This window comes from Anolis carolinensis, chromosome 2 (assembly GCF_035594765.1).
Source record: "Anolis carolinensis isolate JA03-04 chromosome 2, rAnoCar3.1.pri, whole genome shotgun sequence".
Taxonomy (NCBI): Eukaryota; Metazoa; Chordata; class Lepidosauria; order Squamata; family Dactyloidae; genus Anolis; species Anolis carolinensis.
In genome coordinates this window covers 35,715,905-35,739,841 of record NC_085842.1, presented here as the reverse complement: position 1 = coordinate 35,739,841, position 23,937 = coordinate 35,715,905, and the positions used below count along the sequence as shown (strand labels likewise).

Below are 23,937 nucleotides of genomic sequence, written 5' to 3'. Positions count from 1 at the left end.
ACACTGTCCTCATCATAGTACTATAATCATTCCAGACAAAATGGCAGATACACACACACATAGTCTGGGTACAGAGGGGGGGAAAAGAAAGTTGTTAATCCACGATGCAATTTTGGAAGGAGAAATAAAAACCACAAAGGAGATATACTTACCCAACTTAAAACTAGCCGCTCCTTTGGTTGATTCTTAATTTTCATTAAGAAATATTTCTTGCGTATTCTCCAGCCTAAAAGGAAGCAACAGTTTACATGTTGCTATTGTTGTAGAACTTTGAAAAGGTTTGTGTGTAAGATGCAGTCAGAAAACGTACAACTGCTATGATCCCATTTCTGCACAAATGCAACTTAATTTATAAGTAGTCTGACTGGACAGTGCACTGTCTATTTTTGCTTCCTGAAATGAGCAACAAAAGGATTATATATAAAGGGCACAGGTTCACTTGCTCTGGAAGCTAAAACAATGTAAGCTACAGGGTGAGAGCCAGCATGGTGAAATAGTTTGGGCATCAGACTATTACTATGAAGAGCAGGATTTGATTCATTGCGTGGTGTGACCTTGGGCACATTCTCAGCCCCAGAAAACTGCATTATATATTTGCCTTAGGATCACCATAAGTGGGAAACAGCTTGAAGGTACACAACAACAGAATGAAAAGACTTTTCTTGAGGGCCAAACAAAAAATAATGCCATTCCAGATCAAACCAGAGCACTCTATACCACAACCCTGGCAGATTGGGGCAGGTGAGTTGGGCACACTAATTCTTTCCTCCCTACTAGTCTCAAACTGGATCATGGTTCATATACTTGGAATCTCTATTGGAATAAAAGGTTTTAATGGCAAAAGTCAAATGACTGAGGCAATGATTTCCTCTCTTCCCACCAGGGATCAGTTCACCCCCCACAATACCCTGTTTTTTACATTTTTAAAACCAGATACTTTTTTAGTTGCATGACTGATGTAATGCCTAGTTTGGTCTCTGGCAATGAATGCAGCCGCTAGTTAGAAAACATATTGCTGGTCTAGGCAACTAGCAAATTTCTGAGGTCTGTAGCTCATTCACTTTACCACAAAAGCAAAACCCTTACCTATATCTTTTAATGGTTCCACTACTTCCCACTTTGGCTCTGACCGAAAGAACATTGAAACATGTTGTAAGGCAATTTCTGAAAAGATAATTTTTGGAGAGCTGTTAGACACAGATTAATAAGTATCATTGATAAAGCAAATGTTCTCTTCAAAAACTAAAACACAAATGGGAATTACAAGGATTCTCTCTGGTTCACTGAAGACAGAATTTAAAAAAATATTATCTACTTAGATATGTAAATGGATTTTGGATGTGGTTCTATACAAGAGATTCTAATGCAGCCATCAGCAGGTTTTCATGAGGGCATGTACTGTAAATGCTGAAAATTGCTAATTAAAAAGAAGCATGAGTAGCCACCAATGAATGCAAGAACAACCACTTCACTTGTCAGTACGTAAATAGTCCTGAGTTAGCTGCCTTTTATCAGCGGTCCTCCATATTTACTGGGGCTAAGGGAACACCTCTAGATCCACCAACATAACTCTAAGTCAACCTTAGGAGGAAACTGGCCATAAAATCACACTGTAATACCTAGAGGTTCCTAGAATGAGACCATATCAATCAGATCTCTGAAAAATAAGATCTGCAAAAGTAAAACTCGTGAATTTGTAGGACTGACTGTACTCATAGAAGGCTTGCAATGTTTACTTTTTTCCCAACTAACACTTCTGCAATCCTCCAGTCAGCATGGTCCTGATGGCTGGATGTTTCTGGAAGCTAGAGTCCAAAAAAGCAATGTTTCTAAGCTCTGCACTCATGCCAAAGGTATGCTGAAACAATACGTTTAACCTCCAAAATGAAAGCCAGCCATGCATTGTAATCTGTTTTTAAATGCTTTCTATTTTACAAGCACATTTTAAAGCCCACATTAAAAGGATACCCTCGCACTCTCTCTCTCTCCCTCTGTCATCTGCCTGAAATATCTGCAATTCATTACATTTCCTCTAGCACACAGGCACACGTAAAACAGCTGTGCTTAGATTACAGTTTGGTTCTAAAAAAATAAATATTATTTGCATCAACACTGAAGGCTGCATCACAGCAGGGAGAGAGCAGTAAGGAAAATCAAAAATTAACAACAACATTCCACGCTCAAAGTCACCCCACTGGACCCAGGTGTTTCATCTCCAAGGATAAAAGCCATACACGCCAGGGAGAAAGGCCTCAGGCTGCAAAATGTTTAAGCAGGACAGCCTAACAAGGACACCACAGACAAGGCAGCAGGCATTTCCATGAGTTAATACTGAACTGACAACCTTTCAGCTCATCAGTTTTAAATGTGCAGAGGTCTCCTGCTGATGTTTTAATATTCTCCCAGATTTTTTAAAAAGTGGAGAGAGCTGTGAAAGTCTGGCTAACTGAAAAAAATGCAGGATGCCAATGGTATCTGGATGTTCATCATACTCAAAGACAGAAACAAAAGACAGAACATTTAAGTACAAAAACAAGATTCCTGATAACAGAATTTCCCTCAGAGTTTTCTTTCGTCATTACTTTCTGCCTTCTATTTTTGGTACACTGGCCTGACCTGTTCTAACCACCCAAATTATCCAGCTGCCTGGAATTGCCTTGCAATGCCAATGAGATATTAGCAGGCATGAAGGAGTCCAATGGTATTCACTGCATAGACCTTAATGGTTCAGTGGATTACATTCAAACAGAGTTTTGCATGTAACTGGTGAAAGTGCTTCAGAAAAATGAGTAAACCTGAGATTCTGAAGTCCAGCGTTATGAAAATAATGTGGAACTGTATCAACAAACATACTTGGCTTTTGAGCAAGAGCGGGTTAAGTATAAATCAAGTGAATTGGAAAAAAACACTTGATTTTCTAAAAAAAAAAAGGGGGGGGGCTAATACTTTAACACTTGAGATTCCGATACAAGTTACATTGGGAATTTTTTAAAATTCCACATCATTTTTATGGAAATACATCAAAACAGGAAGTTAGCCTACTGAAGCTCTTCTGGCTGACTGCCAGCCTTTCATCTCACCTCCTTAAAACACTCCTTAGCATCAGTTCTACAGTACTTCTACACATTTAAGTTGCACTTAAAATGGAATCCTATAAATCTCTACTTAATAAACAGGAATTTCATTATTCTCATCTTGGGATCACTACACTGCGGATTATGGGAACTACTGCATTTCCAGCCCTATATCAATTTGCCCTTTAAAATAAATATACAGACATCAGTCTGATGTCAAGTATTTCAAGTCCCTTCAGGAAGGAGCGAAACTTCTTGAGTGCAGAAATTGGCTTCCTCTGCCTTTTGGAAGAGATCAAGGGTAGTGATTACTATAATTAATGTTTTATCACAAGAGCTTAGGGAGGCTAGTTAGAATGAAAAATATATTTTCTCCCATCAAAACATTGTAGCTGTTTTTGATAGTGTTTGCAGATAGTGTTTCCTTTGCTACCTTGTCCCCCTTCCCAATGAGATACATGAGCTCTGGTGTTTCACCACATGGCAGGTGAAAAATTTGATAGAAAGCCCAACAGGGACCAAATTACAGGAGGGAGGGAGGTGCAAGAAGGGGGTGCCTAGGGCATGCTGCCTTCAGGCACAAGAAAGGAAAGCTTTGCTTGCCAAAAAAGAGCAGGGGAGAAAAAACTCTTGACAGATGCAACAAGAGAAAGAAGAGAGACAAGTGGAGAAAGAGTAGGGAGAAATCAAGCAAGACTAATATACTCAGAATGGGGTGGAAGATACATAGAAGAAGAAAATGACAAATATCAAAGTAGTCAATAGAAAGACTAAGAGGGAGGGGAAATTGAAAGCTAGGAGCAAAAGGACACAGGATACTGGAGGAGAATGACAAGACAAATGAAGAATACAAGAATGATTGGACACAAGAATGTAAAGGGGGTTCTAACCAATGAACTGTCACTGTTTTTCAAAAAAGATTTCTTGTAATGTGTTCTTGGTGGAGTGGTTGGTACTGGTGATGAGGTTAAGTATTAGGATAGGATGGATCTGGCATATATTAGATTTACAAATAAAGGTCTAGCTGCTTTTAAACTTCTTTAGGAGAAGAAAGCAAGATATCAATATAATAATTCCTACAACATTCCGACATTTTTATTTCTATTTAATCTCACTCATTCCCTTTCAGCAGGTGGATGAAAAATTAGATTTTCCAAGATACAAGTAGCTGTATTTTTTCCCAAAGCACAAAGCAGACAGGGAGGAGTGGTGACAATGAAAGTATGGAAGGAAATGTTCAATCGTTTTCTGAAAGTTTACTGCAAATGCAAAGATATTATTATTATTATTATTATTATTATTATTATTATTACTACTACTACTACTACTACTACTTCTACTAAGTTTATTTATACTCGCCTTTCTCCCCATGGGGATTCAAGGCAGCGAACAATCCCAGAACTTATTCATAGTTTTAAAAACTCAATACAAAAGTAAAAAAATTAAACAGTACAGTGTGGTAAAAAATAAATTAAAATACAGTACATACACTTAAAATAGCCTTTAAAACTCACAATCCCCCCTTGAATCCCACCCACACTTCCCCAGCAGCAACTGGAACAATCAAAACAAAGTATTTTCAACAAAAATGTAATCAACATAGATTTTTAATGTAAATGAAATGTAATAGCACTTTCTCACTAACTTCTCCTGCCTGATTATGTATCAGATAATAGACTGATATTCCACCCTTAAGAGAATCTGTCTCAGTCCCACTCATTCCCTAATTGCTCATTTATCTTCATGAAGAAAAGTTTAGCAAAGAAGCTGTAAGACCACCACTGTCTTACCTGTGTAGTTTACAGAATAGTTGTTTGGATCCAAAAATTTCTTTACTGGTTCACAGTTGGACAGTATATGATTGGAAGTTATTACATTGAGATAGTTTTGAAGTCCTTTCTGTCTTTCTGCTATGAATTCACGGTCCATGTTTCCAATCAACTTTTTGGGAGGAAGAGGTAGGCTAAGTGCAGAAACCTTGAAAACAAAAACATTGAACTGAAAAGATCCAGTGCGAAATATTAAGAGGAAATACAAGAGCTATAAGTCTCTATTTTAAAAAATAAGTAACAGCCACCTTCTAAATAATAAAGGTGGCATTTAGAGAACATAATAATCCTGTGACAGAACAAGCCATATCATGTTTTGTAATTGTGTGCTGTCTTCCTCTTTGAGTATATTTGCAAGAAGACTGGAGGCCTTTAGTTCCATTGTTTCATTAATCATAGTTTAACATTACAAATGAATCCTAAACTGTAATTATTTTGTTATTTGGGAAAAGAAAAATGTATAACCCATGGTTTGAAGTTGGCTTGTTCCAAACTATACTGAAAAGTAATCACAATTTCTCAATTTCACATGAAGTGAAGCTTTAGTTTTTCCAACATGGAAGTTGAAAACTCTTCTCTGTAACCACACCAGAAGGAAAGTCAGGACTAAAGATGTGAACTGGAAACTCGGTTAAACCAGTTGAAAATATGGACATAAAATTAAAATTTGGTCATTATGAACTCAGACCAGAGATACAAAAGCAAAATTCACTACAAGCCATAAATATTATGCCATTGTATTCAAACAGCCAGTCTCATCTTAATCATTATTTTTGTTGCATCACAGTCAATGTGTCAATAAAGGATAAGAGTATTAAAGGGTAGAAAAGTTTTAGTGGGTGGTCTGTTCACTCTTCCAAAACAAGGCCACATATGAGAAGCCAATTTAGTCTGAATTAATATTATAACCATGAATACAGAATAACAGTATAGTTACTTTGTAAAAAGATTCTGTAAACAGATATCATGCATAAATTCCTATATATGAATAAAAAAACTGGAGCTGACTGGATAAACAGGAAGCTAACTAGATAAAGTTAGTTAGAATATCAAAAGATGCAAATTCTTAAAACACAAGTTAGACAACTGAACACAGGCACCAAACCTTCACAGTACCCAAATTATAAGTAAATACAACAATGCCAAGGACATAACCAAATATATTTTCTCTTTTGGCAGCTCTTGGTTTTTTACTTATGAACATATTTGTCTTCATTTAATTTGGTATATTTTTTTGTACCAGGAAATCTTGTAGGGTGACATAATACATTAAAGGACCATGGAGTTTGAACTAGGAATGTATTACTTAACTAAGAGTGCATCTACTACACTATAGAATGAATGCAGTTTGACACTATTTGAACTGCAATGGTTCAATACTATGGAATTCTGGAATACATAGTTTGGTGAGATATCAACACTCATTGACAAATAAGGCTAAAGATCTTGTAAAACTGCAACTTTCATGATGCCATAGCACTGAGTCATAGCAGTTTAAATTCTGCTTCTTTCCTGCACTAGAATTTCTGTTACCTGCATAAAACAACAAGCACAAATTTTTCATCAGTCCAAGATTTTCCTCATCAGGATTTCTTGGTATTGCAAAAATAGTTTTTCAATATTTGAGTATGTTTCCATCTCTATGTGAGAGTGAAATTGTACATGTATTACTTTGCAAAATTTGTGCCAATCTGTTGTCCTGAAGAAAAGCATTTAAAAGGCTATATTATTTGTAATTATAATTAAAATAATGACTACATAAATAATGACTACAGATGGTTACATAACTTTAAAATGCATTAAGAAATAATTCAAGATTTTCTCCGCTTTGGTTGAATTATCACTCTAAATGGAAACTGTATTCAAGAAATCAGAAGAAGCTTTTGGTTCTAGGAAGGGCAACTATGAAGGAATTAGGTAAGATTAGAATCAGAGAATCATAGGGTTGGAAGAGACCATGAGGGCCATCCAGTCCAACCTCATTCTATCAATGCAAAACAAATGATAAAAACACTCCTGAGAAATAGTCTTTTAGCCTCTGCTTAAAAACCTCCAGAAAAGGAAACCCCACCACTCAGAGGCAGCATATTACACTATCAAACAGCTCTTACCATCAGGAAATTCTTCCTAATGTTTAGGTGGAATATCTTTTCCTGCAGTTTGAATCCAATGATCTGCGTCCTAGTTTCTAGAGTAGGGCTTCTTAAATGTTTTCTATTAGCAACCCCTTTCCACTCAAGGCATTTTATATCTATACACATAATAAAAGTGAAAAAAATGTATGTGTTTATGTGGCTGGCGTGACCTCTTCCACAGGCAGGCTCCTGCCTCCACAAACCACCCACAATGCTGACATTTCAGGTTACAGCGAGTACAATGAACATGTAGCCCAAACCCTCCCAATTCCTCCCCAAACACTACGGCCCACCACCCAAGGAATGCTTTCATTTGGGGACAATTTCATCCTAAATTTTATGTGTTTTCTCCACTGCAAACATCCCAGTGTTACTGACTCTCTCCATTGGTGTGGAATTTGTATGAGCTCACCCACTGCCTCTCCCTTAACCCTTTTCTACTCTTATCAACTCTGTCCGCATAACAGAGTAGAACTGAGCAGCAACTAAACATACTGGAGGAGTTTGGGGAATTGACTCCACATAAATGCAAACAATTCATCCAATGCTTTTGGGTTTGGAAAGATCGGCCGCTTACAAGAAACGTTGCCCAGGGGACGCCCGACTGAATTCACTCAATCTTCGGGGAGGCTCTTTCCGTGGACATAGCACTGAATGAAACATGCAGAATCATCACGGGATGCCTTAAACCTACACCTGTTGATAAACTCTACAAGTTAGCTGGCATTGCCCCTCCTGATGTGCGACGGGAAGTTGCTGCTAATGGTGAGAGAAAAAAGGTCGAACATTGTGAAAGCCACCCACTGCATGGCTATCACCCTCCTCCCACCAGACTCAAATCAAGGAAGGGCTTCATGAGGACCACCACTCCTCTTGATGTTCCTCCAGCAGCAGCAAGGGTGTCTCTCTGGGCAGCTAAACCTGGCAATCCCAACTGGATGGCCCCCCAAGAGGGTCTTCCTCCAGGGGCAAACCAAGAATGGGCAACTTGGAAGTCCCTGAACAGACTCAGAAGTGGAGTGGGCAGATCAAAAGACAACTTGGCAAGGTGGCACTACCTGGAGGAATCCTCCACCTTGTGTGACTGTGGAGCTGAACAAACAACTCAGCATATGTATGCTTGCCCACAATGCCCTGCCTCATGTACGGAGGAGGAGTTGTTTAAAGCTACAGACAATGCGGTTGCTGTTGCCCGCTTTTGGTCCAAAACTATTTAGTTGCTTGTGATTCCTTCCCCCCCCCCCCCATTATTTGAAATGTACAATGCTTTTGACACGAAATAAATAAATAAATAAAATGCAAACAATTGATCTGCACCAAATTTGGCAATATGCCCAAATTTGAATACTGGTGGATATGAGGTAAAATTGGCCTTGGCATTTGTTAGTTGTAGATACTGGGATTTATAGTTCACCTGCAATCAAAGAGCACTCCGAACCCCATCAATGATGGACCTGGACCTAACTTGGCACACAGAACTCCCATGACCAACTGAACATACTGGATGGGTTTGAAGGAACTGACACACCATGATGGAAGTTTTATTTATTTATTTATTACATGCATTTATACCCCGCCCTTCTCCCCGAGGGGACTCAGAGCGGCTCAGAGAAGTTGTAATTCATCCTGCAGCTGGAGAGCATACTGAACCCCACCAATGATACATCTAGAGCACATTTGCCCAGCATGACAAACTTTAAGTATTGATAGAGTTTCAGGGGGTTAGTCTGGCATGATGTGAGTTGTAGTACACCCACTACCTTATGCATTTAGTAAAATTAAAAAAGACATCTTCTAATAACCCGGGCAATGCTGGATACCTAAGTTAGTAGGATATAAAATAGGTATAAAAATCAAGCATTTACTGATCAAAATTCAGCATTTGCAAGTTTTTTGCAAGTTTTGGTAAACAGGCTGCTTTTGCTTTTTATGGAGTACAACTGAAGCTATTTCTTCAGAGTTCACTGTAAGCACTGCATGGTGTTGCTAACAGTTGATTTGTGTAAAAGGGGAGCATTCAAAAACCTTTTACTGTTGCCAAATTTTTAGTGGCCCCAACATTGAGTTAATCCCATTTGGGATTGCAACACATGGTTTAAGAAGCAGTGCTCAGGACTAAAAACAAGCTTGCCTCCTCCTCAATGAGTCATCTTTTCAAATAATTAAACACAACTATCATGTCCCTTCTCTTTAAGCTAAACATACCGAGTTCCCTCAGCCATTCCTCATAGGGCTTGGCTTCCAAATCCTTTGATCATTCTGGTTGACCTTCTCCGGATACATTCAAACTTGTCATGTGTAAAATTCTATCACTAAATACCAAAGTCTGAATAATCCATACTATAGTATTTCTACATTCTATGTGTCGTTGTGAAAACCTGACAGTGAGGAAAGCTAACGGGGAAAAACCCAACTCTTTTGAAATGTAGTGCTACAGGGGAATTCTATATATATCGCAAACTGCCAAACAGAAAAGAGATTATTTACAACTGTTGGTTATTTTCCATAACTGGAACATAGAAATTTTGAATACTTTTGTGGCAAGCTAGAGAGCAGTACATGAAGATAAGAACCAGTTCCACGATCACTACTCAATGGCTCCTAAATCCCCATCCCAAGGTTGTCTTAAAAAGGATTCCAATTGACATATAACATTTACTTAGCCTCACATTTGTGGGAAAGGAGTGGGGGAATGGTAATGGGACACAACTGTAGCCTTATCAAAGTGGATAAGAACTTATTTGGAAATGAGTTGATTCAATCAAGGTTGATTCAATCATGGGAGAACAACTCAGGGTAAGAATGTAATGCTCATACTGTATAGTCCAAAAAGCCTGGACTGACAGGAGCTTTTGAAAAAACAGAAATCAGAGTTTATGGAAGAGTTCTACACTTGGGAGTTATTTTAATTCTTTAAGACATGTTTTCAAAACAGCAGATTTAGAAAGATTCCAGTTTTTTCTTGCAAGAGCTTCCTACCTCAGCAAAATTGCTATTCTCCTAGAGATTTCTAAAAGGTGACAAAGCTTTCATTTAATATGCACTTTCAGATGGAGGGTTCATTGAACTATCAATCAAAAGGTAAAACAGTGCTATTCCATCTTTCCCTTCTGAGCCCATTTTTCTGGTAAATGAAACAGAAGTAGTATAGTCATCTCTGTAAAATTCCATAAAGGAAACAATGAATCATAAAGGAATAAAATCCAGGAAAACATTTAGTTTCACAGTAAAGATTCTGAAACTGTAGTTACAAGAAAGAAAACTGGATAAAAGCAAGATTTTTAAAAATGCAGAAGGCAGTGAAGTGTCACTAGAAACAGAATGTGTTTTTTGAAGAATCCAATTAGCAAGCATCAGCATAATGAAGTGACTAGAGTTCTTCAAAGCTTGTATATTAATTTCTGCTAAACTGTAAGAGCCATTGTGGAAATATCTGTCAGGATTAAAATTCTGTAGACAACTTTCTGCAAATAGGAAAGTGTCCATATTGTTGAAACAGTAAATCAAAAAAACTCTGACTGGTTCTTCCCTTTGCCTTCTTTCTTAAACATTTAAGAACCAGCTATCCACAGAAAGCAAGCTTATATAACACTTTTAAATGGTTTAAAGTTTTAACACTTTGTTTTACAAAGGAAGGACAAAGGTTAAATCCCTGTGCAGTTCTTAGCCCACCAGCTGATAACAGATGTGACCCTGGGGATTCCCTGTCACACAAAACACAAAAGGCGTTTCTCCAAGCTAATCTGTGTTGAAGATGCAGAAGATTGTTGCATGGTAAGATTGGGAAACTTCTGGTTTTCAGACTTTTTCAGACTGTAGCTCCCCCCACCCCTCACCTCCTGCCCAGTGCCTAAAGGTTGACTAGGACTGATAAAGTTGCAATCAAGTAGTATCTCCAAAGGGACAAATGGTCCATCCTTGTCTGAAAGCAAACTCTTCCTATCAAATCTACTCCTATGTTTCAAGCCCAAGCCATTGGGTCTTCATTTAACCAAAGATTGAGCAAAATTCTGCCCTACAGGTGTTGTTGGATGGTAACTCTCACCTATCCAATCCATCATAACTAATGTGGAACAATGTAGGTAGTTCCAAACCCACAATTCATGAAGAACCACACTCTGCTGAAAGAGGAGGAGAGCCACCAAATAAAGCATACAAATAGTACAAAGCCACCAAAAAGTGCATAGAAATAAGAGTCTGAGTAATGGCTCACTACAAAAAAGTTTGCTTCCTCCATCAAAAAAAAAGGTCAGTTTCATTAAAATGTTCTATCTATTGGCCATGAAACAACAGTTTGAAGATTATACCAACAATGGCTACTCTGTGTCATAAGACCAGGTTATTATCTGCTTACTATAGAAATGGTAGGTGGCGTACTCCATAACCGCTTTTTACTATATTGTAAATTCACTTAAATTGATTTTGTTCAGAATTACATTGTCCTATGACAATGCGTTTTTCAGCATTATAAGTGCCTGGATTTTAGCTGTAGTCTACTTTTATTCATTTTATAAGCCATCTTCCTCTACCAGTAGAAAAGTGGGATAAGACAAACAAATAAAGTAGCTGCAAACATTAGGGTTTTATTTTACTGAGGCGGAGAAAGCACAATTCATTTCCCCTTTTTAAAAAACACATTTATTTAATTTATATTCCCTTTTGCTCCTTGTATAAGATCCAAGGCAGCTTTCAAAAAATTAAAAAATACATTTTTACAGAAGTTTAAAAATAATTAAGCTCCTCAGAAGCACTAGATTAAAACAGTGTAAACCATAATTAAAATGTAGCATAAAATATAAATACAACCCAATTAACAGTCCTTTCTCCTACACAAACTATAAGTCAAAGGAACTAACAGCGAAAAAGCCCTTGCCTACCGGAAAGGCAGAAGAGGGGGAGGGCAGCCAAATCTATCACAAGGAATTGTACTATTTTTTCAAAGGAATTATGAGTCTGCATAGAGGAAACAGGAAAGAAGGTTCACAGAATTTGCATTTACAGCAAAATTGCAGCTTCCTTTGCCTAGAGGATGTTTTTCAAGAGAAATACTCTCTGAACGTACCCAATTTTCCTGAAAAGCAATCTATTGTCTTTCTGCTGAAGTGATGTTTATATAATCCATACTAGGGATAATGAGGCATTTCAGCTCAGGGGTGCCAAATGTTGGACTCCAATACCAATCAGTCCTCCCCAGAACGACTAGTGATCAAGAAAAATAGGACTACAGTCCAATAAGAAATAGAAGACCAGAGATAATATATTCTGGTTTAGTCCATTATATATACAAAGCATATGTGCGTTCATATTTTAAATGTATACATTGTTTGAAAGACATTGAATTTCTATAGAAGCTGGGTGAGGAAGAATATTATAAGACTCTTTCTTATTAATGTTACCAGATTGACAAGAAAAGTTATTACAAAGCAAAGTGCTAAAAGAGAATGGAGCACTAATGCAAGAAACAAGCATAAGAACGAACATATACATTGGGGATGAGCAAAACACCGCCTTGGGGGCATGCAGGCCCTAAAGGTGTTTTTGCATCCCTTGATCTCACCAAACTACCTAAACTACTAGCCAAAAAGAAGGGTGAATAGGGAGAACTGTATCCTAGAAATGGCAAATCATTTCTAAACAGTTTGCATGGACTTCCTGAACTGCTCAACAGCCCCCAATAAATAAATAAATGAGATAGATAAGAAAAGACAGAGAAGAATGTGGTTGTTGTGTGCTTGACTGGTGAAAATCCTGTGATAGGAATTTGGGCTTTTTGATCAATCCAGGTAGCCCCCAAATGTTTCCAGGGGCAGAAAACCGGCATACAGACTTATAATAGGTGCCTACTCCTGACGTAAATAATTGTGATTCTTCCACATTTCTATTTCAACTTAAGAGAAAATCACAAAGCAGCCTGCACTCAGTTTTTTTAAAAAGTCAAGAAATAACATTGTACTTGCCTTAGTTTTGAAATTATTAATATTTGCCCAAACAAGTACCAATGACAGTAAAATGAAATTCAAATGCTTTCCATGTCTTTGGTACAATTTCCGTGACTTTATTATTGACAAATCCAAAATGCTCTTACAGTCAGAGATCCTTACAATCAGAGAGGAAGTTATTTGGTAGGTATTATATTTATTTTTCTTATATCTTCTGCAAACCATTGTTGTTCTTCCCTCTTGTGATCAATAATAGGGAATTAACTATGCTATGGGGAAAATTCATAAATGAAGACGCTTATGATCCTGTTGATCCACTCTATTTTCAGGGCTACTGTCTCAGGATATCACACGTGGAACAGCAAATGAATTTTCCAGTGTCACAAAAGGAGTTATACGTGCTAACCAGACACTTTCCACCCACAAAAAGAGAGGTCTGGAGCATCTAACAGCCTATCAGCTGCACTTCCTGGGGGCTACCATTGCTCCTGTAATATAATTTACTACATGCAGTACAATTTCTGTACTATCAATCAACAAAACATATAAAAGTTTAAGGGAGTACCCATTCTTGCTATTCTGTGAATTCAGTATTACAACATAGCCCATCCAGTTGCATATTAGCTTCAATGGCTCAACCCACACTAAGGCAACTCTTGTACCATCTGCAACTGACAGAGAGTAGGGGGAAGTGAGTGAAAGGAACTGCTGAAATCCACTTTGATGAAATTCTGCAATGCCTAACTTCCCTCGTCCGCCTGCAAGTCACTGAACGTTTCTTCACCATGCAGGCCCTTCCCTATATTTTCCCACACACACTAAAAGGAAATCAGTGTCTGGGAAGATTACGAGGACACAGTAGCTGCAGTGTCCGGAAAATGAAAGAACATCCTCAGTGACAGAAAATACACTGCAGGATGAAAAGCATCAGAAAGTATTTCCAATGTGGGCAAAACGATTGCACATACTGCATTTCAGTGTTTAAGTTTAATATGACTTTTTGCTTTTGCAAGCACAGCAGAAAGAGAATTATTTTAGCCACAAATGATGAAGTAGCTTAGGATAATACTTGGTATCAACATTTCACTTCCATCATAGAATCATAGAATAGTAGAGTTGGAAGAGACCCCATGGGCCATCCAGTCCAACCCCCCGCTAAGAAACAGGAAATCGCATTCAAAGCACCCCCGACAGATGGCCATCCAGCCTCTGCTTAAAAGCCTCCAAAGAAGGAGCCTCCACCACAGCCCGGGGGAGAGAATTCCACTGCTGAACAGCTCTCACAGTGAGAAAGTTCTTCCTGATGTTCAGGTGGAATCTCCTTTCCTGTAGTTTGAAGCCATTGTTCCGTGTCCTAGTCTGCAGGGCAGCAGAAAATAGCTTGCTCCCTCCTCCCTATGACTTCCCTTCATGTATTTGTACATGGCTATCATGTCTCCTCTCAGCCTTCTCTTCTGCAGGCTAAACATGCCCAGCTCTTTAAGCCGCTCCTCATAGGGCTTGTTCTCCGATGTGAACAATCACAGTTGTTATTGTCCACATTCAGATTTCAACTGGTCAGACTCTAGGTTACTAGGAATATATAGATGGTACTGTTCTGCATGGCCTTTAAGCCTTGAAATTTCTCTAGCTAGAAATTTTAAATTATTTTTAAAGGGTTTTAGCTTGTTTTACAAGTTTATATCTATGTATTTACATTTTTTTATTTATTATATCTTGCCGGGAAGGGGGATGATACAGAAATGTATTAAATAAAGGAATAAGCAACTGACTAGCAAAGCCTTATTTTTCCAGACTCTAAGTCTAATTATCAGTCCCCAAGAAGAAAAGGCTCTTAGAATTAATGATATTTAGTTAAATATTGATTTGCCATTCAGCAATTGACTCAATGCATGCACTCTGTTTAGGACCAGCAACTGGGTTTTGGTCTCATAGATTGGTTCTTTATTATTTGTAATTAGCAAGTGTCACGACCCAGGCTGCAGAGCACCAATAACCATACACAGAGGCCAGAATCTAAGTAATATCTTTATTGAAGGAATATATAAAGTTAATAAAAGCAAGTGTATGAAATAGTCCAGAAATAGACCTTTCAGGAAAGGTCAAAATTAGTCCAAAGAAACAATGTCCAATATGAAATATTAAGGTCCAAAGTTGTAATCCAATAACCGAAACACTCACTTTGCCAGGCAAAGTGAGGGGAGATGGCAATGTCCTTTAGTCCATGAAACTTGAGCGAGGCTAGGGAGTAACTTGAAACAAGGCTTGATACAAGGCAACAAGGAACGAGGAGCAAGAACAAGATCCGTGGAATTACTTGGCAAAATCCGGAAAACAAGGCAAGGCTGAGTCCTGGAAAACAAGGCAAGGTCCGTGGAGGTAAACAAGGCTGGAAACGGGAACGACGGCTTGGAAACAGGAGCGAAGGCTTGGAATCAGGAGCGAGGGCTTGGAAACAGGAATAGCGCTGTCCACACACAACCTACTCCAGTAGCTGACGAATTGACTCCGCAAGATCCCTTTGTGGGCGAAACACCTAAATAGGGTCTAGTTTTCCCACCAAAGAGCAGTTCTCTGGAGAACCAGAAAAGAAAGCTATTCTCTGAGTCCAGATGCATCACTCCTTAAAGTTTCCCATGGAAAGCAGGCCTAATCAGCTGAATGCTTAGCAGCTATCCTAGCACTCCTGCGAGACGCCGCTTGAACTCCCCTCTGTTGTTTACAAAACTCATGGCGAGAAAACGTAGGAGATTTAGGCTCAGGGCTTGTTTGACAGACTTCTGGAAGACAAATCTCTTGCAGGTGCAAGGTTTCCAAATCTGGCTGGGAAAGTTCCAATTCTGACTGAAACGGTGAAAAACCCAAGTTTTCCTCTTCATCTGGCACCACAGTGCCAGGAATGGGACTACATGGCCCATGACTCATCACACTATCCCCCTCCTCAAGCCCCCTCTCAAACTGGGACTCTCTCCCCGAAGCGCGAGGCCGCGGCTTGGCGGGATAGGTCTGATGGAAGCGGCGGGTTAAATCGGGGGCATGGACTGTAGAAGCGTCTTCCCAAGAGCGTTCCTCGGGGCCAAAACCCACCCAATCAATGAGATATTGTAGGCGGCGGCGGTGAAAGCGAGAATCCAAAATGTCCTGAACCTCGAACTCCTCCTCCCCCCCATCCACCAAAACAGGAGGGGGGGCCGGCCGGTCTATATCAGGGCGCACACCATCCGCCGGAAGGAGTAGGGAGCGATGGAACACTGGATGAATGCGCATAGAGCGTGGAAGTTGGAGTTTGAAAGTCACGGGGTTAAGTTGCGCCACCACTGGATAAGGACCAATGAAACGGGCATCTAACTTCCGGCAAGGGCGATGGGAGGGCAAAAAGCGAGTGGACAGAAGAACCCGGTCTCCTACCTTGATTTCGGGGCCCGGCTGGCGATGTTTGTCCGCGTGACGTTTATAGTCCTCCTTGGCTTGGTCTAGTTGCTGGAGCAAGAGTTGTTGCACCGCTGTGAGTTCCTGCAGCCAGTCCTCTGCTGCGGGAACTTCTGAGGTTTCAATGACAGGGGGAAAGAAACGTGGATGGAAGCCGTAGTTTGCAAAGAACGGGGTTTCTTTAGTAGAAGCCTGGACCCCATTGTTGTAGGCAAACTCTGACAGCGATAACAGGGAAGCCCAATTGTCCTGCTGGTAGTTCACATAACAGCGAAGGTATTGTTCCAAAGTGGCATTGGTGCGCTCAGTTTGCCCATCTGTTTGGGGATGATGAGCCGAAGATAAACAAGAGTCTATGCCCAATAGTTTTTGTAGTGCTTTCCAGAAACGAGAGGTGAATTGGGACCCACGGTCTGTGACCAAACTCTTGGGCAACCCATGCAATCTGAAAACATGTTGAAGGAATAGATCTGCAGTCTCTTTGGCCGTGGGAAGGCCATCACAGGGAATGAAATGGGCTAACTTGGTGAAAAGGTCCACCACCACTAGGATCGTGGTGAATCCACAGGAAGGTGGTAGATCAGTGATAAAATCCGCAGAGATTATTTCCCATGGGTGGGATGGGGTAGGGAGGGGATGCAAAAGCCCTGAGGGCTTTTCCCTTCTTGTCTTGGAGCGCTGGCATACTGGGCAGGTGTTGACATATTTTTCCACATCCTTGCGGATCTTGGGCCACCAGAAATCTCTTAGGATCAAATGCATGGTTTTAAATAGTCCGAAATGCCCTGCTGGCTTGCAGTCATGACACAGACGAAGTGCTTTTTCCCTGCCCGGTCCTGGGGGGATGTAAACATGATTTCTATAGCAAAGTAGCCCATCCTTAAGCGAAAAGGGAAAACGTAGTCCTTGGCGAAGTTGGTCCTGTGCCCAGGCATCTGCTTGCTGACTAGCCCTGATTTCCTGAGCACAAAGGGGCCCTGGAGTAGAGGGAGTTGATTCAATGGGAGTGGATTTGGTGTTTCCCACTGTGAGCGTGGCAAAGTTCTCGGGTTGTAGCAGCTGGGACTCCAAGGTCTCCTTGCGCCCTGCAGCGTATTCCGGTTTCCGTGACAGAGCATCTGCTTGCTTGGTCTGGGCTGGGGTTACATAATGAATTTGGAAGTTAAAACGTTCAAAGAATAAAGCCCAGCGTTGTTGCCTCTGATTTAGCTTGCGGGCAGTTCTTAGATGCTCTAGATTTCGATGATCAGTATGGACTTCAATGGGAAATTTGGCCCCTTCTAGCCAATGTCTCCAAGTTTCAAAGGCTGCCTTTATGGCCAATAGTTCCTTTTCCCAAATGGTGTAATTTCTCTCTGGTGCGGTCAATTGACGGGAATAAAAGGCACAAGGACGAAGATGATCTCCCACTGGTTGTAGGAGTACAGCCCCGATTGCCACATCGGAGGCGTCCGCCTGCACAACAAAAGGGGTTTCAGGATCTGGATGCTGAAGGATTGGCTGGGACGTGAATAATTTCTTTAGTTGCTGGAACCCTTTCTCTGCTTGATCTGTCCAACGGAAAGGCTGTTTCCCACGGATGCAGCTGGTGATTGGGTCAGACCAGCGGGCAAAGTCTGGAATGAACTTGCGGTAGTAGTTCGCGAACCCCAAGAAGCGTTGCACCTCTTTCTTGTTGGTTGGCGCCCGCCATTCCAATACTGCTGAAACCTTTGCCGGGTCCATGGAGAGCCCTAGTGGCGAGACGCGGTACCCCAGGAAATCTACCTCTTGTAGATCAAAAGCGCATTTTTCCAGCTTGGCATAAAGTCCATGATCCCGCAATCGTTGTAACACCATTCTGACGTGGTTCTCATGTTCTGATTGTGATCTAGAAAACACCAAAAAATCGTCCAGGTAGATGATCAAGAACCGATCTAGATAATCCTGAAAGATGTCATTGACAAAATGCTGGAACGTTGCGGGAGCTCCACATAAACCATAATTCATAACTCGGGACTCGAATAATCCGAATTTAGTCTGGAAGGCGGTCTTCCACTCGTCCCCTTCTCTGATGCGAACTAGATTATAAGCCCCCCGAAGATCCAGCTTGGTGTAGACCTTGGCTCCTCGAAGTCGGTCTAGTAGGTCCGAGATCAAGGGCAGGGGATAGCTGTTCCGCTTAGTGATATTGTTCAATGCTCTATAGTCCACCACCAAGCGTAAGTCCCCTGACTTCTTTTTCACAAACATCACTGGGGAAGCGGCTGGGGATTGAGAGGGTCTGATGAATCCCTTGCGAAGGTTTGACTCTATGAACTCCCTGAGAGCTTCTTGCTCCGGTTCAGTCAGGGAGTAGAGATGTCCTCGCGGGATCGGGGCCCCCTCCACCAAGTCAATGGCACAGTCATAAGGTCTATGTGGGGGTAATCTCTCGGCTTCTTTTTCATTGAATACATCCCAATATTCTGAGTACTTCTTGGGCAAGGTGATAATGGGTTCAGTGTCTGTGGCATGGCAGACCTTGGCTACAAGGCAATGGTTTTGACAATATTTTGAAGCAAACTGCAGTTCTCTGTTGGACCAGGAGATGCTTGGGTCGTGAAGTGTCAGCCATGGAATTCCCAAAATCACAGGGAAATGGGGAACCTCGGTAACAAAGAAGGAAATCTCTTCCATATGTTCCCTTATCCACATTCTGGTGGGTTCCGACCACTGGCTTACGGGACCCGTCTTGAGGGGGCGGCCATTGATGGCTTGCACCACACGGGCGTTCTTGAAGTCATGATATTGTAATCCCAGAGAGTCGGCATACTCTCTATCAATGAAATTGTTTGTGGCTCCTGAGTCTATCATGGCATGGACCATGACGGGCCCCTTTTTTGCTGACCACAAGGTGACCACTAGAAGAAATAGGACCCCGGTTGGCGGCTCTTGAGTGGGTTTTTTGACCGGGTTGGCGAGCCTCTCTACGCCCGGTCGCTGGCTTCCCCCGCCGGCTGTGCGCCAGCCGCCTCAGATGCCTTCGTCTCCGTGGAGGACGCCGCCGCCAGACGGGCGGCGGGCTTCCCCTTAGCTGGGCACTCTCTGGCGAAGTGGCCCCCGTTTCCGCAGTACCAACAGAGATTTAGGCGTTGGCGGCGGGCCTTCTCGGCGGCATCTAATCTGGGACGCACATTGCCCAACTGCATCGGCGCCTCCTCGCTCCCTCTGGGGTATGGGGCTGGTGGCGGGGGTCTCCATACTGGACGCGGCTGGACGCCGGTGGGAGCGGGAGGTTTCACCCCAGCTCTACCGCTCTGGCCTCGGACCCATTGTTTTCTGTTGGCAAGCATGACTTCAGCTCGTAAACATTGATCAATGAGTGCTTCAAGAGAGTGGGGAGGATCCACCTTGGAGATTTCTTCCAGCATCTCAATGTTGAGACCCTCCCGAAATTGTCCTCTGAGGGCTACATCGTTCCAGCCGGTGTTGTGGGCCAGCACTCGGAACTCGGCTATGTACTGGGACAAGGGTCTGTCCCCTTGGGAGAGGCGCCGGAGTTTGTGGCCGGCTGCCTCCAAATTGTCCTCGATTCCCCAGGTCGCCTTAAGGTGGTCCAAGAAATGTTGCGCTGACCTTAGATGTGGGGAGACTTGGTCGAACAGTGCCGTCGCCCAGTTGGCCGCTGGCCCGTCCAAGAGACTGTAAATCCACGCCACCTTGATGTCTTCTTGGGGAAACTCGGCAGCACGGGCCTCTAGATAAGCCTGGCATTGGCGACGGAAAACATGAACCTTAGTAGCTTCTCCAGAAAACTTGGTTGGCAACGCCATGGCCGGGAGACGGATTCCGCGCTCCTTCAAACCCCTTATTTCTCCATCCTGCGCATTGAGCTTGTCACGGATGCGGTCCACTTCGTCCTTGTCGATGGTGTAGCTAAGTGGCTGGCCACCCGGCACGGTTCCGGTAGACATACTGGCCTAGGTTAATTGGTGCTTAGGGTGGCGGAGTCAAACTGTCACGACCCAGGCTGCAGAGCACCAATAACCATACACAGAGGCCAGAATCTAACTAATATCTTTATTGAAGGAATATATAAAGTTAATAAAAGCAAGTGTATGAAATAGTCCAGAAATAGACCTTTCAGGAAAGGTCAAAATTAGTCCAAAGAAACAATGTCCAATATGAAATATTAAGGTCCAAAGTTGTAATCCAATAACCGAAACACTCACTTTGCCAGGCAAAGTGAGGGGAGATGGCAATGTCCTTTAGTCCATGAAACTTGAGCGAGGCTAGGGAGTAACTTGAAACAAGGCTTGATACAAGGCAACAAGGAACGAGGAGCAAGAACAAGATCCGTGGAATTACTTGGCAAAATCCGGAAAACAAGGCAAGGCTGAGTCCTGGAAAACAAGGCAAGGTCCGTGGAGGTAAACAAGGCTGGAAACGGGAACGACGGCTTGGAAACAGGAGCGAAGGCTTGGAATCAGGAGCGAGGGCTTGGAAACAGGAATAGCGCTGTCCACACACAACCTACTCCAGTAGCTGACGAATTGACTCCGCAAGATCCCTTTGTGGGCGAAACACCTAAATAGGGTCTAGTTTTCCCACCAAAGAGCAGTTCTCTGGAGAACCAGAAAAGAAAGCTATTCTCTGAGTCCAGATGCATCACTCCTTAAAGTTTCCCATGGAAAGCAGGCCTAATCAGCTGAATTCTTAGCAGCTATCCTAGCACTCCTGCGAGACGCCGCTTGAACTCCCCTCTGTTGTTTACAAAACTCATGGCGAGAAAACGTAGGAGATTTAGGCTCAGGGCTTGTTTGACAGACTTCTGGAAGACAAATCTCTTGCAGGTGCAAGGTTTCCAAATCTGGCTGGGAAAGTTCCAATTCTGACTGAAACGGTGAAAAACCCAAGTTTTCCTCTTCATCTGGCACCACAGTGCCAGGAATGGGACTACATGGCCCATGACTCATCACAGCAAGTCTTTTTTCAAGTATTTTCTATCTTGCCTTTATTAGAATATTTGTTTTTCATTGGTTCACGTGGAAATGCTTTTTTAAAATTATGGAGGTAGTACTACAAATAGGGAGCCTTAAAGAGTTTGCAAATCTTAAACAAAATCCTACCATCCAGAATAATATGTGGTTTCGAATTTTAATTACTTAACCCCATATTTTTTATAATTTGCCAAGCAGTTCCTGGCCACCAAAACCCCCATCAAACATTTTAAGAGATTTAATTTAAGTAATTTATATAAATTGGAGTGTTGTGTGGCTGTATGGCTGTGTTCTAGCAGCATTTTCTCCTGACATTTCTCCTACATCTATGGCTGGCATCTTCATATAAAGTCATATAAATTCTTATTTTGATAGTAAATACATATAAAACAAGTATTATATAATGTACTTAAAAAGCAGATTTTGGAACAGACAGCAGTGTAATTTAGAGACTGATGAACACATACTAATCACACAAACCAGAAAATATTTGTGTATCACTAACTTTAAACAGTATGGTATAAAAAAGAAAAAAAGCTCTTACCTGTAAACTATTATTCAACAAATCAAAGTCACTGTATCGTCTTATAATCTGCAAAACAACAGGGAAATAATACTGAAACAATTGTACCTCTCAGGACAGTATCAATTCAAAATTATCTCATCAGCATATCACTTCAGAAGAATAACATTAACTGGTACAAAGGTTCCATGAGGAGGATGGGAGGAACATCACTCTACAATCATTCCTCCACATTTGTTTTGACTTTTGAAGATTTAGTTTAGAATGTTTTCTTTAGGAATCTCTAGGTGTTCCAGTGTGATTCTATAGTCAACTTCTTGTAGTCATGCTGGAAGATCTAGAAATTCCTAGAGGTAAAAAATAGCAATTTCTTTATTTACAGTTTTTGACTTTCATGGGGGTCGTTTCCCTAACCCCAGAAAATGTGAAAGGCTGGCTGTACATGCAAAACCTTGCTAGAGAATGGAAGGAAAAACAATTTTCTGCTCACTGTTTTCATAGTAGTAACTCTCTTCCCTGCAAAATGTCAACACTTCAGATTAATTCCACACTCCATGATAACATTCCAATGTTTGTATTCAGGTTTTGTTTGCTACTTCCCAGCCACCTGAATAACAAATCATCATTTCTATATCCATGTTTCTATAAAATGTAAACTCTCCAGAAAAAAACAGGCCTAAGAAACTAATTTTAGGACGTTTTTAATTTTGACATCACTCTTTCCATCAACCTTTGCAACACAATACTTGGAATCCCACTCAAGACAGTACAGAAACACCATGTTTGCTTGGGAGTATGTTGTTACTACTAAATAGATATGGTATGTCCAGAGACAAACATGTTTCTTCCTTGAAATACATGCGTGTCCTTGAAAAGCACCTGGCTTAAATGTATCAGAGACCTGTGCTTGCATGCATGTGTGTGTGGTTAACATACAGTTATGCAAGAACAAATTCCACCAGAACACAAGCAGATTAGAGAGGGAAAAAAATTAAAGCTGCAGAAGCCAGTAGTGCCAAAATTGGGGGTACAGAGGTGAGGAGAGGAAAGCAAGGTTCCCAGAAAAGCCAACACTTGCCTACGCTTGCTGACGTGAGTAGTTCTACTGAGGAAAGAGAGAAAAGGTCAACGACCAGTACCAAAGCATATCGCCTAGTATTGCATTAATTAAGAAGCCTGCGATTGGGACTCCTCTTGTACCCTGCTTCTTAATTCTATGGTGAGATGCTGAAAAAACTATGTTACCCAGCATCAAGAAAGATAAAATATAATAATTCACTCTGGCATCAGTAATTTTAATTGCCTTGGAAACATTTAAAGCTATCAGGAGTTTCGTTTGAATTGGGACAGAGTGACATAAGGTTGCATGTAGAACAGAGCGAACAAGAGCATCACATGATGTTGTAATGCCATTGCATAACCTTTTCCACTTAAAAATTATTTGAACAAACATATCACATGGACTCTGCTGAATGAACAGAGTCCATGCTACCAAGTCTACCTAAAAGACCCTATCTTTCTATATAAAACTGCCTTGGGGAGGGGCACATTCTTATGGTCCCATCATTGTTACAGGGCCATGTGATGAGAACAAGGGAAAGGGCTGCTCAGTGGCTGCTCCTCAATTATGGAATGCCCTCTCAAAGGAAGATAGCTGGCCCCCATCCCCCTTTTTTGCTTTTAGGTTAATGATATAGGCTTTATTTCAGCAGAAGGAAATAACCAAACAATTTCTGAGCATTCCTTGATTAAGAAAATCCCTATGAAATCAATGGGATAATCGTAAGTTGACAGTTTTTAGCTGTATCGTGCACTAACTTTGTGACAAGCCACCTAAGAAGAAAGATGTGATACATAGTAGATACATAAATATACTTGATCATCAAGGTTTTGAGGGGGACCTTGCTATGTTGCCTTTAATCTGAAGAACAGAACAATTTATATAAAAGTTTAAAAAATTACCTGCCAACTATTTTCCATGGAAATTCCTCTTTGCACTCGAATTATGTATTCCTAGAAAGGAGAAATAAAATTAGAAAACTGAGAT

At 41.2% G+C, this 23,937-nt stretch overlaps 1 protein-coding gene across 8 annotated transcripts in view; it reads right to left on the bottom strand.

Annotated features, from left to right (window-relative positions):
* Window positions 1-23,937, bottom strand: part of pxk (PX domain containing serine/threonine kinase like) — a 71,194-nt gene that overhangs the window by 26,707 nt on the left and 20,550 nt on the right. For all 8 annotated transcript variants that reach the window (XM_016991685.2, XM_062969637.1, XM_016991684.2 and 5 more), the window contains exons 2-6: window positions 23,853-23,903; window positions 21,912-21,959; window positions 4,865-5,051; window positions 1,087-1,164; window positions 153-226 (exon numbers count right to left, since the gene is read on the bottom strand). In XM_016991685.2, the coding sequence (XP_016847174.1) occupies window positions 153-226; window positions 1,087-1,164; window positions 4,865-5,051; window positions 21,912-21,959; window positions 23,853-23,903 (438 nt within the window). The remainder of the gene's footprint in view (window positions 1-152; window positions 227-1,086; window positions 1,165-4,864; window positions 5,052-21,911; window positions 21,960-23,852; window positions 23,904-23,937) is intronic.